General features: G+C 44.0%; 1 protein-coding gene across 1 annotated transcript in view; it reads right to left on the bottom strand.

Annotated features, from left to right (window-relative positions):
• The window catches only part of GRM7 (glutamate metabotropic receptor 7), a 247709-nt gene that overhangs the window by 68843 nt on the left and 163704 nt on the right, over positions 1-15162 (bottom strand). Inside the window, exon 5 of the mRNA XM_062008216.1 lies at positions 7747-7887. Coding sequence (XP_061864200.1) covers positions 7747-7887 — 141 coding nt within the window. The remainder of the gene's footprint in view (positions 1-7746; positions 7888-15162) is intronic.

The raw sequence follows: 15162 nt of genomic DNA, 5'->3' as shown, positions 1-15162 counted from the left end.
CAGCTAACACTTTCCAACCAAACTGTGGAACCAGGCTGTCATGGTGCCTTACAATGTGTTCCTCATCTAGGAGAGACGAAAACATTAAAAATCACGTGCTGTGACTGATCTTCACTCATAAGTATTAAAACACACACCACAAGGAGCACGAGCAGCAGAAAGGCTGACTGCAAATTTGTTTACCCAATACCAGAAATAATGATATTCCTTAGTAAGGATAATAACAGTCACCACAATAAAAAGCCATTAGTTTAGAGGAAGCCTTGATGCAATGAGTTTGGTGAAGCCACATTCCTTTCCACCTTTCAGACAACTTTTTTCCTCCAGCACACTGATTCAACCTGCCTTAACAGTTTGTTCTCAGGTGTGTATGTGTAGCTAAGAGAATACATTTTAGATCAGAAAACTGTCCTAGTTTCCTTACCTGAGATGTCTTCTGTGCATTCAACAACATTCCTATTAAAACATATGCAATAGATCTCATTTATACTGAAGTACTACAGTCACACACACACACACAAAGGGCAGAGGGATAATTGACACTGATGTACATCACAGACACTTCACAGCTTTGTATTGCTAACAGGGCAAAGGAAGAAAGCTTCCTGTGGCAATAATTGCCAGTGGAGCCAGGGATGAAGGAAATGTGTAGAAGCAGCACTTTTTAAAGATTAGAAGGCCTAAACTGGAGCTGTTTTTATATTTGAGCACCTGGGTAAAAATGCAGTTTGCAAATAGAGGAATATGTATGTAAATAGCAGAAAGGCAGTGATTGAATCACACAGCTTTGCTGGCAAATCACCTTGACAGCCTAGAAATATAAGCAATCCTAAGAAATGTATTTCTGGAAGGCAGTAGAATTTAGAAATCCATAGAACTGGTTTACCTTAAGAATAAACTCTTCAAGGTCGGTTTAACGTTGGTTAAATCAGCCATTGCAGGCTTCTTTCAGGAATTCCTAGTATATATATTTTGAAGTGCTATGAAACACTAAGTGAGCTTAACTTTTTGAAACTAAAGCATTGAAGCCATTCACCTGCAATGAATACTTGGGCAATTTGATCCCATATGGAAAATGCTGTGTTTAGAAAGAGTTGCACATAGCCAGTCAACTTGCAAGCTAGTGCATAACACGGTTCCTTTGCTCCTAAGCTTATGCACATCATGTTTTTCAGATGTGTTTGGGCGGTCTGAAGATTAATGAAGTATTTACAAAAGGAGATGCAATGCAAGCTACTAAAAGGAGCAGAGCAGTCAAATCCTGGGTTTCAAATGTAAGTCAGACATTGGCTAACCAGGTGACCCTACGGAGGTCTTGGTGTCTCTGAGCTACAGCTGTAGCTGTATTGTCCAAGGGAGTCATCCAAAGATAAGCTGGGCTTGGTAAGAGGCAGTTTATCAGAGAACACACTGAGGTATGTCTTCCACTTTTTTTTAAATCCCTTGAACATTGCTGTTTGAGAAGGAGCACATAACCAAGATCAGGCAACACGAAAGATGATGATCACCACCAGAAAGGAATGAAAAAGAAGTTGCCCGTGGAAGTACGTCACAAAAATACCCATCAGCTGCTCACCAGCAAGGAAATGTAGGTGTCCTGAGAAGGAAGGGAGAGGCAGGCCATCCTAGCAAAGCAGGAAAACAAGTACCTGGACCACTTACCTGCATCAGGGCACAGGATGTAACCCAGAAGATAAATTTCCCACCCTGGTCTGCTCTTTAACCTTATTTGTATCTTGCAGGGCAAGCAAAAGAAGATAGATTTTAGTCTTCACCTTTCTACACTGAAATATTATACACCTTCATACACAGGAGTTAACACACACTTTGTACCTCAGGGCCTGGAGGAGAAAATGCACAGAGCAATCTCTGTAACAAGAGCTAACCAAAAGCTTTTTTGCTCATGTCTGTGCCATCAATCACACACCACAAAACCCTGAGCAAAAATCCTCCCTGAGATACAGGAGGGTAAATCCTGCTGTGCCCAGCAGCAGCTGGGAAAGTGTATCCAAGCCAAGTATTTGACCTAAGGCAAATTATTTAGTTTGTATACAGGATTGATGACAGCCAGCCTTACTTTGGCTGTTTCTATATTTCAGATGACAGTGGGCATTAGCAAAATTGCTTGATTGGGTAGAAAGATCTAATATCATAGAAAAGATCTGTCAAATAACACCACCAACAAAACCTGGTTTGTTCTGTAAAACTAATAATAAAAAGGCAGTAAGAGGGACAGCAACAAAGCCTGCACCTCCTCAGCATTAGCTGCTCAACCACTGAGCTTACAAGCCAGTCAACTCGTCTTTGCCTTAAGCACAGAGATTCTCCCACCTGCAGCCTCGCTGCACAAAGTCATCTTGATGCACAGAAAGTTGATTGTTTAGCAAATGGAGCTGACTGAGCTGCTCAGCCCCTGTGCAGCCTTGGGAAGGGCACTTCAAGGTACCCTCCTGTTGGGCACATCCCCGAGGAGAGGCAGAAGGTTTGTCGAGCTGCACATCCTTGGACAACAGAAAAATGCCTTCAGACAAATTTTCTGAAATTCTGAGGAATCCTTGGCCTAGTGAATTCCTTAAAGCTGTTCTCCTAAAAACAGGCTGCACACACCATGGCTGCTGGCATTTGTTTAAAAAACCAGCTTTAGACAGTGGCCATCTGCCACTAAGTCACTTGAAACAGCTCAGGCTATCGACTTTTTCCTGAGATGAAGAATTTTGGTAGCATTTTGAAAACTATTTCTCTGTCCATAGCAAATTGCACTTTGCTAATCTATTAATGCAGTAGATCACATTTTGTAGTCAAATGACAAATAACATTCCAATCTCCTCAGGCTCTGCTTTTTGCTGCATCTTTTGTTTCTCACTGTGTTTCATTCTCTAACATATGGCTTCAGAGTACAAGCCATCTTGACTGCTGGTGAAAAAAAGACAGGATATTGCTATCAGCTTCCTTGTCCTAAAAAAGAGAAAAAGTAATCCCAGCTCCTGGTATCATTTTTAGACCAATCCACAGATAATTGTTTTGCTAAAAGTACTTGTGTGTGTCTTCCCTCCCCACCCCTCTACCTTTCCCAACAGAACAGGGCCACGTTTGGGGTGACATGCCAAATCCTGACCATCTAGCCTTGGGCTTCCAGCACTGCAGATTCCTGATGTAGTTCTCTCACACTATTTGTCTTGAGAAAGCCCTGAGCAAGTGTAGCTCTCAGCTCTCTGTATCACTTCATCCCCTCATGCAAAACTCAGTCACGGGAAATTCTGACAGACGTGGCACATGCTGCACAAGTTCATTGTGAGGCATAAACGCAGAGCATAATTATCCCTCTGCTGCTTTAACCTTCTCCTTCACTAAAAGGAAATATCACCTTTTCTCCCCTCCCTGAACAACAGTTGCATCCAAAGCACACTGAGATGCCTGGCAGTGAAGATATAGACAGTATATTCACTGATCTTGGATCTAGTCTCTGACACACACCAGAGCACGAGCTATTCTCTCCCCAGCTTTAGAAGTGAGGGTGTGTGTTTATACACACACACTCAAATTACTGCCTGTTTTACTATTATTTTTACCCAAGAAGTCTCTGTCCTTTACTGACTCTTCATCCAACTCTCTAATGCTTTCAGGTAAGATAAACTCAGTCCCTAGCAGAGCCTTTTCTGGGTGATGCTCCTGACATTTAAAAGGGATTTGTCCCCTCTGAGCCACCACATTTTTGCTCAGTAAAATCCTGCAGATGGGGCAAACACTCTCACAGTATCATCCTTCCACTATTCCCTCTCCTCTTCCTCCAGCCTTCCACAGACACCCACCAAAGGACAGTGCTCAGAGATGCCCCAAGATGGGTGGGTTTGGGCATTCACTCCCCATGGAGTGTGGCACAGGAGTTTGCGCCCAAAAAGGCTGCACGAGATGCTTCCTCAGCACACTGGGCACCGAGGGGATTTGGGGGAGTCCTGAGACTGCTCCTGTCCACACATTGCCTGGGAAGGTGAATCTGGGTCCCTTGGAGGCATTTTTTCGTGTTCCAATTTAAATTCTAAGCACAACACACTCTCTCTCTTACAAACCCTTTTGCTAAGTTTCTGTCACTTCATCTTGCAGGCAGCTTTCTCCCAGCATTTTCTTTAGAGCAAGTCATTGTCTGAGCCATCATCTGGGCTGTACTTTCAGACTGATTACAGTTGCAGATAATTAGAAAAGCTCTCTGTGCAATCTACATCCTGATAAGTGACATCCAAGGTGACATCACCCTTCTATCACTTCATTAAGTCTCCTTGAGTATAAAGCCATCTGAATTAAAAGCCGTGCTTAATAAACCAAAACAGTCAAGTGTTGCTATTTGCTTTTGGGGGTAAAACAAAAAAAGGTGGGTCATTACAGCAGGTGCTGGGGGCAGGACATGCCTCTTGGGCTGCACTTCTCCTTAGGCTGCCTTCTGCCATGGATGAGCACAGGTGGAGATGCTGTTGTGGGCACCCAGAGCTTCTCTGGGCTGAGGAGACCAATGGCTGCAGTCAGCAGGGCAGCTTGCACCAGGGAGGCACACTGCCATCCTCTTACATGTGCAGCACTATCTGCTTGGCTTCAATAATCATATTGAAACTAGTGAACAACCCGTTTCATGACAACATGTACACAAAAAACTTATCATGTTAATCCTAACTCCCTGCATCTCATGGCACTGGCAGTATTAGCACTGTGTGGTTTTGTGCAGTGAAAGCTCTTCAGCTGAGCTCACAAGAGCCCAGACCCCATCTCTGCACACAATGGGATGAGGGCAGAGCACTTGGCCCGTTTCCCTTTGAAGAATCACAGCTATCAACTACAGTACTCTTCTCCTGTGCAAGGACACTTGCTCTCATCCTTGAGTCCCTTTCTGTAACAGCCCATTTTTACCACAATGCATGGTGCTGCAAACTACTTTTTTTGCTCAAGACATTCCAACTTTAACCTGATGTGGCCTTTTCTGACTCAAATGAATATCTCTAATCTTCTTAAATGTAAGCAGCAAGAAGCAAAGCAGTGAACTGTCTAAACCCAATGCTTGTCCTATCATGCTGCTTCAGTGGCCACATTAGATTCCCCATGCAGTTTGATGAGGTGTCCTCAAAAGAAAAATAGCAGCATCTCTCAAGGGCAGAGGCAGCAACTCCAGGGCCTGGGCAAGCCCAGAAGGCAGCACCCATCTGAGGTTACACCACTTTTGCATATGGAACTCATCCTTCTCTGGGGCAGAGCAAGGGACTTGGAGCTGTCTGCCACACACCTGAAGTGACCTGCACACCCAAACAGTGTCCCCAGCAGCAGCACAGCCCTGCAGCACGCCCTGAACCATGCCACAACCAGGCAGCTGCTAAAATCACCACCATTAATTGCAGTGATGTGTTGTATTTAAACTGATCTAGAAATAAGGTGGAGTGGGCTACATGTGTTTTTATTTTCTCATTCTGCATCTTCTCCATTGCAGCCAGGGGAAATCTGTCATGCTTTAATAAACATCAGTGACATTAATGTGGAAGTTCTGCATGCAGAACTATTTCACAAAGTTGTGGTATGGCCACAGAGTGCCTTCTTTGAGCATCTTTTCTTCCTGCTTGCAGCCTGTGGCCACGAGCACTGAGCTGCTCCCTGCCAGGGGTGAGCATTTTGGTCTGGAGCATGAGCCTCCCTCCCCTGAGGCTGTTGCTGTAAGAAGGCAATGGCCTGCAGCCCAGCACCTCGCTGCTTACAAACTACCAATCAAGCTTTGGAATAACGCTGATGAGCGTTCATAACGTTATTGCATCAGTGGGACATTAAGGCTCTCACACTAGCAATGTAACTCACAGCTGATGCACAATTTACTTCAGTTTGTAGAAGAGGGAAGGAAGATGTTGGGGCACATCATTCGGTACAATATCAGGTTCTAACGGGGCATTTCAGTTCGACAGGGTAAGTTACTCAGTGAACACAAACGTTTGTGCTCAGTCCCTGGCGAGGGAAGGCAGAACACTGCCTTTGTGCTCACATCAGAAACCACAGGCTGCTGGGAACTGTAATAACAAAGTGCCATAAATGGTAAGAGTGAGGAGACACTTTCAGAAATTATCCCAAAGATCTTTCAGCAATTTTTAGTCAAGTTCCAGCCTTTGGGGGAGATTCCAAATGTCAGATTTGACAGCAGCGTATTCCCAGAGGTAACTGCACTGTTTCTGTGCACAACACTCCTACTTCCATCCATGAATTGAAACCAAAAGCAGCTGATATGAAATATGGAAAGTTTCCATCAATTTTCAATCACAGTAAAACACATCCTCCTGTGATCTGATTTCTTTTGATCAAAACTCGAGGCAATTATTCAACATAACACATTTAAACTGCTGCTGTGAAAAATTAAAAGGAGAAGGAAGGAAAGACCAAGGGACGCAATGGCAAGTCAGAGGTCAGATGGTGTTATTGGCTGTACCAGGTGTAACACAGGAGAGATCTCCTGGCCAAAGCTTGTCTGATGTACCCCTGAGCAAATGCCCCAGCCCCACACTACAGAGGCTCACAAGACAAAGATGTGCTCACCAGGGACCTGGCACCTTGAGGGCAGACTCCTTACATTTCTGAGTTTCAGAAGTACTTCTGTAGACAAGTACTCTCAGTCTAATATCTTAATTCAGCACGAGATCTTTAAGCTGGCAATGCTGCTATAGTCCCTACGGATCATCTGGCAGCACTTGGTCAGCTGTGAGCAGCTCCAAGCATCTCTCCTATCATTTCCTTTCAAAACAAACACTCCACGTTCCAAGAAATGTATCAAGGCATGTCACTAAGATGGTTGTGCTGGGAAGTGTGTAACTGTTGAGAATGAGTGCTGTTACTCAGATATCTCTGTAACTAAAAATAATTCTAGGAATGATTCCTTTCTGGCCTAGTGGAAGGTGTCCCTGGCGATGCCACGGGGGATGGAGTTGCATGGTCCTTCAGGTCACTTCCAACCCAAACTATTCCATGGTGCTATTCTACTCTCCACGTGATCAGAAACAGGAATTACTGGAGAATATGATAGTTCAAATGGTAGGCAATGCATAATAAAAGCAGAAGAGGAATGAATGTGTCAGGCACCAGAAACAGCAGAGGTTGAACAAGACGCTGCCAAAGGTCATGAACCTCAGTCACAAATACAGACATGATATTGAGATGAGGCTGCAAAAATTTAGTTGATCCCAATTTCCTAAATAACATTAGTGAGAAGAAAAATCTGACTCATAACTTCATGCTACTTAAAATGTGAGCATGTCACTCCCTGCTAGTACTTTCCCACAGGTGCATTTCCTTCAAAAGTCACCTCCACACACACAACGTTGGTACACGACTGTGAGCAGACTGTGCTTTGACAGTCGGGGGCCAAGCTGTGATTTGCAGGTGGGTAACAAGGCACAACTCATGGAAGTATTCTCTATCTAAAACAAACTCACAAAAGAACCTCAAGCCATCCTCCACTCAAACCAAAGTACTCCTGGGTCCCATGGAAACACTGGTTTTCCTACTGGATGGAGAGCCACAAAAGGGAAGAGACAGAAGAATGTACTTTTTTCTTCTTTCCATCTGGCACTCCCTCCCTGTAGGGCTGATGCTGCTGTTCCATTTTCTGTACAACCCACAGAAATCCAATGTATTGTTTCAAGTGTCCAGCCCAGCTCCTGCCCACCAGCTGCGCAGCCGTTCCACTGCAGCCCGTGACCAGCGGCACGAGGAGGGCCAAGCAAACAAAGTTACCTGTGCATTTACGGTCCGTGTCTTCCTTCTTTGACCCACTGATGGTTAACTTGCAGTTGAAGTTCTCCTCCCAGTACTCTGCAAACCACACGTTCCTCCTGTTGTTCTCCAGGGTGCGGGAGGTAAAATAGGCATCAAAACCTGGACAAAGGAGACAGGCAGGAAGCTGAACTGTGACACTGCACGGGAGGTATCACAGCCTGAACAACAACCCCTCTGCTTGTATCTCCTGCCACATCCAGCAGACATTCACATCTCTATCCACACGAGATGACCATGGAAAGAAAGGAAATCTGTGGCACATTTTATCTAATCAGCTGCATCTTGCAAGTAAATTACTTTGCTACTGACTGTGATGTAGAAAGGTAGGTAAAATATATTAAAAGCAGAGATTAATAGTAAAAGAAGAGTTATAAGCAAAAAGCGGTGGATTAGATATATATCAATAGGGAATGAAAACAAATGGTATGGTGCAGTTGATATTAGACTGAGCTCAATACAACTCATTTTGTAATTAACCTCTCCAGACCCCCAGAGAAGGCAGCTTCATCTAGGCTGCCCATTACCACACATCTTACTGGTTCTGAGGCATCTATTTTCCCCATAATTTCCTTTCACAAAGGCACACAGAAACCCAGAGAGCAAAACTGCCAAGAGGTCACCGAATCACGGTGATTTGTCAGACGCTGGATTGGGCATCCTGAAGTGTGTGTGTGGGGGGGGGAAAGTTTTCCTTCCTTACACTTGTGAGATTCAGTTTGTTTCCAAAGCCAGCTTGCAGCACTGCAAAGGTAAAAATGATACACAGCTCCAGTATTAAAGTAACAGGGCACAAAATATCCATTTGCAACAGCTGAGCTGAAGGACAGTAAAGATCTGAGACATGTGAAGCCCCTGACACTTCTTTTTTTGAAAACACATAGTCCTTTGTACTCACTGAAAGAAACCACGTAGCAAGTAGTGAATAGCTGTGTAGCAATGACTAGCTCATAGCTCTCACATGGCTTCTGAACCATATTCTATCCCTCTGTAGCACCTCACCAATGTGCCAGGAGAACAACATATTTTGCTTTGGCTTTATTTTCTTTTGCAGAAATGTGTATCAGTGTATGTACACACCCAGGTATATAAACACACACATGCATGGGCATAGTGACTAAAGAAGTGACTACAGAGTGACTATCTCAGAGCTTCCAAACAGGGAGGAAGAACACAAAGAATTAAAACTCTGCTACAAAGTGATACAGTTTATTGAATTCTGATGACAAATTGGACCTGTCATAGTACAGAGATTTTCTCTATTAAGTTTCCACATTCTACAGCTTAAAACTGAGCCAAATGTTCCTCACCAGTTCAAAGATCATGCTCATGTGACTGGATTTTTCTCACAATACAATACAGAACTGTGAAACAAATGCTTACTTTCCCAACAAGCAATGGTAGCTTCAGGCCAAAAGGAACACCCCATTACTGCCTGAGGCACTACTGCTTTACTCTGCTGTATTTAAGCACTCTTCTCTCCATTATTCTCTTTCAAAGCTGAGATAACTCCTTAGAGCAGAGGCAAACCTTTGTGCATGCCAACAGTTGCAAAGCAAGAGCCAGAGATCATAAGTATTAGCACTGATGGCAGAAATGTGACCTTTGTTCCTCCTGGGGGAGCACAGTGTGACAGCAGGGGCTCAGGTCAGCCCCTGTCCCAGTCTGAGGGAAGCTGCTCTCAGGATACTCAGGAGCACGAGGGCAGGGACCAGCACAGATCCCCATCCTCCCACAACAACACTTTCATTGTAGTATTATCCCAGTATAGTTTTGGTTTTCCTTGCCAAACAAAAGGTTTGCACAAGGAGAAATACTCGAGTGCACGACTCTGCTCATACATGAAGGCTTTTGTCTTTTTCTCTATTTGCAGCCAACAGAAGCTGTGTTCTCTCATCTGTTCAGAAGGAAGAGTATGTGGTGTGCCACAGCCAAGTGAAGTGTTCTTGGCACAGAACCTGGAAAAGGTTTATCACCTCTGCACCAGAGGTGCCAGGAAATCAAGCAACCCTTGTTCTACCCTTTAGCCAGGTTTCAGGCTCCCAGCAGCTGAAATCCTTGCTTGTTTTCACAGGCTTTCCCAAATCTATCAGTCCCTCTGAAGTAAGGGGGCTGTGCTCACTCTCTTCAGAGCCTTCTACCAGTCTTAAACAAGCATATTGAAAGAGCAGGATATTGAATACTGTTAGTAGCACTGAGCAGTTTTCCTGTGTCTTTCTAGTTACCCATCTACAATGAGCAACATCACAGTTTAAGCTTACAGAGATAGCTTAGATTTGTAATTTCCAGTGTAACCTTTCCAGAACTGCAATCCCAGTTCAAGTTCAGCTTACAGAAGAGTATTTTCTTTTATTAAGAAGGTGGTTGAAGTATTCAAACTCTGCAGGTAAATTCTCTGCCCAGAAGTGCAAACCTGTTGAAGATGCAAATCTATTTTGTCCCTTTACTTGGCTTTACAGTTTTTACCAGCATTGCAGAAGAGGGTGGAAAGACAGAAGCAACAAGCTCTTACAGATTCTAAAGCATCTCTCTATATATTACATGGGTCCTTCTTGCAGTTAGAAATGACAGCAAATACCTATTCCATTGGAAGAGGAAAAAAGAGTTCCTTGCACCATAGCCAATGATTCCTCTCAGTCAAACAGGTGGGTAAATTGACTCAATCTGGCACTCCACAGAATGAAATTGAGTCAGAGGAAAAACATATGGCAGTGCTAAATTAGCATAGCAATCCATCCACTGTGGGATAAAAATAGACAGCATGTAAATAGATGTTTTCAAATAAGGAAGAAGATCAGGAGCAGGGTCAGCCTGTCTCCTTGTATTAGCTTTGTGTACTGTTGACCCGACTAACATATATCTTTTCCTAATTCTGAGTCTACTGTTCATGGCTTGCATCTAAAGCCCACTGCTTATGAGACACAATGGTCATCATCTCCAAAAATCAAACCACAGAAATAATTATTGGGGTCTTCCAAAAGCAGGCTGAAAGCAAACTAAAATTCTACCTGCAGCCTCACTAGCAAATGTGTAGGTTTCTCCTGCAGCAAATACATCAGGGTGCTTTGGAGTGATGGCAAACCCTAAACAACAGGACATGTTGTGTAGTCAGCAGCCAGCACCCGAAGGACTGCAACAAATCATGGAAACCTGCAAGCAAAACACCAAAATGGGAAAGGAGAGAACCTCTGTGCTGTATTGAAGTACTACTGAGTATCTGTGTATTGCTTCTCCAGCCTTTAACGGGGTTTTTGCAGCTCAAAATGAAAACTTTCCAGAATAAAACTGCATGAGGTTGTAGGAAAGGAGCCAACTGGTGATGACAGAAACCCTCATCTGCTCCTGCTGTATTTATGCTAAGGCAAGGACTTCACCTGGGTTTCCCACATTTTAGGGAAATCATTTAGCAAAATCCTCCTGCCACATCTGTTCTACTTGATTAACAACAAATTAGTGGCTTAGGAATATTTCTGTGCAGGGTGGCTACACAGGGCAGCACAATTCATGCACTGCTGGGGCGAAATTTCCTAAAGGAAATATTCATGTGCACGGGTCAGAAGAAAATATTCTTAGGTTTTAGGTACAAAGCCAAACCTGTTGTCCTGTAAACCTGTGTGTATTAGTTTTATTCATAATTAAAAGAGCATTTCAAATAGGATATTCAGCCAGAAGATCTGCAATAGATAAATGTCTCAGAAAGAGAAGCAGTATACCTCACCAATGTGCCAAAGTAGCTGACCCCTGGGAAAAATGCTCTATAACTTAATAAGATAAAATCAATAAGTCCTGATAAAACTGTAATAGAATTCTATAAGAATTACTCTAAACCTTTACAGATTTAATAACAAATAATAACTTTCTCATTGATTTTTTTAATGATCCCTCTGCATTCTCAAGAAGGGATACAGATCCCCATTAAAGGGTGCACATTTTTTATCCTTATTTTCTATTGACCAGGACAAGTGGCAAGTGACTGACAGAGGGATGGGCTCAGCAGCAGGCCAGGCTGCTGTTCATTCTTTACTGAGTGGAAGTACAGAGCATCCAGTCGCTGCTTCTGGCTCTGCTGCAGATCACAGAATAGTGAGGGTTGAAAGGGACCTTTGGAGATCATGCAGTCCAGCCCCCATGCTCAAGCAGGTCACACAGAAATGTGTCCAGGCAGCTCTTGAACTCCTCCAGAGAAGGAGCCTCCTCATCCTCCCTGGGCAGCCTGGGCCAGGGCTCCCTCACCCTTACAACAAAGAAGTCTTTGCTTAAGTGGAACATTTTGTGTTCTAGCTTTTGACCATCACCCCTTGTCCTGTTGCTGGATACAACAGAAAAAAGTGCTGCCCAGCCTCCTGACACCCACCATTTAGGTATTTTCAAATATTAATGAGACTCTCCCTCAGTCTCCTCAGACTAAACAGCCCCAATTCCTGCAGCCTTTCCTCATAAGGAAGATGCTCCAGTCCCCTGATCATCTTGGTGGCCCTAATCACTGCACCACTGCTCCCACACAGCCAAAACACTGGAGAAGGTCTCAGTTTTGTGAGCTGCCCTCCTTCCCAACATGCTCAGGACCAAGAAAAGACCCCCACAGCCAAGACCTAGCAGGATGAGTCCTACATCTTCCCCAAGAGTGAGGCCAGGAGCGTGCTCACAAGCACCTTCTCACAGGCACCGTTATTTGTTTGGTAAGCACTCCCAATTTTTGTACAAAGTGCTGGCACATGTACACAGCCAGGGGATGACAGGCCACAGAATAAGGCCAGGAATGTTTCCCATCATCTGATGCAAACCCGTGCACCTCCACTGAATGAGCTGTGCCAGCTCACAGCCGACGAGATTTCATCCAATTTAAAAGTCAGGAAAGAATGCTCACTGGAATCTCACTGCTCCTAGAACATTGTGGTCTTTTTCCCTCTGTACCATTCCCAATAACCCTGGCAGAGAAGTCACCGGGATTGCCTGAAATACCCTGGCTAGCCTGAACACATACCACGCTTGTTGCTCTGTGATTTCAGCCAACGAATCACTGCTGTTTCTTTTCCTTTCCCACGCTGATTTTCAGAAGGGTAATTGTGCTCCATGGACTTTTTTGTCAAGAAAAAAGAAACCTAGATGCAAAATATATCTTTTCTTTAAGATCAAGTTTAAAGACAGTTTTTAAACTTCCCATTAGATGCATGGCTCAAAAATAAAGCAAACCCCAACCAGTCGATTCTCAGCAAACTTTTGCTGTGCTCCTGCAGCCACGCAGCCAACCGTGTCAGCACACTGCAGTTAAACATTAGAAATCCCATCATGAGCTTCATGATTTAAATTCCTATTAAAGAACCATTTGCAAAGTAGCTACATATCTCTGTTATTCTATTTTGAACACTAATCATAAGGCTGGGATGGATCTATGCAGAGATTAGTGCCATGCAAATATTGTGAGCTAATGCGTAGGGATTTATGCTGCGTGAGTATTGAGTAGCCGTGACTGCAGTGGTTCTCCCGGGGCAGGAGCACAACTGAGATGAGCACAAGGGCTGCTTACAAGATGGGGATGCAAAATGCCACAAAGCACAGCCAGACAAAAGGTTCACAAGCCCCTGGGCAGTGGTGTGTGGTGATGGGCAGCTCCTTTTCCAAAGAGGCAAAAGAAAAAGGATCTGTGAATTGGAGCTTCTGCACCACTTGGTCCATCGTTGATCAGATGTGACAAAAAACATCTGGTTACACACTGTAAAACACAGCCTGTCACCTTTGCAGCTTGCTGTAGGGTGAAGGAACTCCAGAAGTCGTGGGAAGATTAACATTAGATAACTCTGCACCAGATTCAGACTGACCTGTAATCTGTTAACTCTTGGAAATAAAACGATGCTTGTAGTTGTCTCAGATGACACAAAACATACATTCTGCCTCAAATATCTCTCAGTCCAGACTATTTCTACATTTCCCAACCACCATAACGCTGTCCTGCAAACACAAGCAGTCCCATCTCTGCCAGTGGCTTAGAGTCAGAGGGACATCTTACAGGCATATCTAATTTTAGCTACTTTTTAGACTGAATACAACTCATAAACATCAAAGTTCAAACATAGGCAAAAGTGTTCCCTTTGACAACAACAGATTTAGGATTAATCTTTTTTTAACTGCAGTCATTAAGACAACTTACATGCATAGTGCTAAACATAAGAGTTTTGGGTTCAGGAGCTCAGATAATTAGGTGACCCAAGCAAAAAAGCTGGATGCTTAAATGTAAAAGTAGGAACAGTCACTTCTTCCCCTTGTACAGAGCCAGGCACTAAACCTGTGTGACAAGATCTAGAGATTTCCCAACGTTCCCCATGCATCACACTTAAGAAAATTACTTTTTTCAGCAAATACCTCTAAGAGATATAAATAGTTACTTTATGAGGTTTTACAAACTGAAATAAATCTCTTATTACTTTAAATCACTGTGATATGATTAAATCATTACTCTTACACAGAGAGAGACAATACTACCTAATGGGTTCATTTATTTTCCAGCCAAGGATTAATATATAAATTAACTGTATAGTGATGATACAGACTTAAAAAAATAGAGGGGGGCAAGGGGAGGAGGGGAAAGGGACCCAATGCCAAGCACCTCAGAGGGCTGGCGAAGTCCAGGCAGAGGATGAGCGTCACTTGGCTGGGATGCCCCCCAAACCTGAGCACTTTTGGCTGTTTCCCTGCTTTGCTCAGGGGGATACTTGAGGTGCCAGCCTAAGCACTCCTTTGACCATGAGAGGAATTGTCAGCAATGCTGAAATGATTGAGATTAGAAATTACCAGGGGAAGATGGGAATGCCTTATCCCCATGGGCTGGATGGAGGCAGGCTCTGCACTGCAAATTGTACGTAGGCATTTTGTTGTGCTCTGGACAGAGTGTGCCAGCACAGCATCCAGCCCTGCCCCAGGAAACACTCCCAGCCCTCCAGTCCCTACATTTGCTTTCAGAAATCCCTCTGGGGTCCTCCTGGACCAGGGCATCATGAGGAAAGAAGGATGTCACAGTACTGCAGAGTTGGGAGAGTTTAGAAGAGCAGCTCAATCCTCAACCAAAAAGTGAGGCTTGCCTGGCTTGTAGTTGCTTTTTTAAAACCCAAAAAACCCCTAGCCTCCAATGATTTATTTCTAACATTAATCTTGCATCTCTCTTTCCATTTGATGTTACATTTTGCCCGTTTTCTGCCTGAAAGCATAATGCTCAGCTCCCCCAGCAGAGATGGCCGGGGAATTGGACGTGTTTGGGAGGATAAAGCAGGCTCCAAGATTGACAACACGGTTTGCTACGGTCAGCTGCACTATAGAGGGGGGAAAAGGCAGGTTGGCAGAGGAGGTGTCTATTACAGGGAAGGCATCAGGCACACAGCAGAT

The sequence above is a fragment of the Colius striatus genome, chromosome 15 (assembly GCF_028858725.1).
Source record: "Colius striatus isolate bColStr4 chromosome 15, bColStr4.1.hap1, whole genome shotgun sequence".
In the NCBI taxonomy this organism is placed as follows: Eukaryota; Metazoa; Chordata; class Aves; order Coliiformes; family Coliidae; genus Colius; species Colius striatus.
Note: the sequence above shows the minus strand (reverse complement) of the source record. Positions and strands in the feature narration are given on the sequence as shown.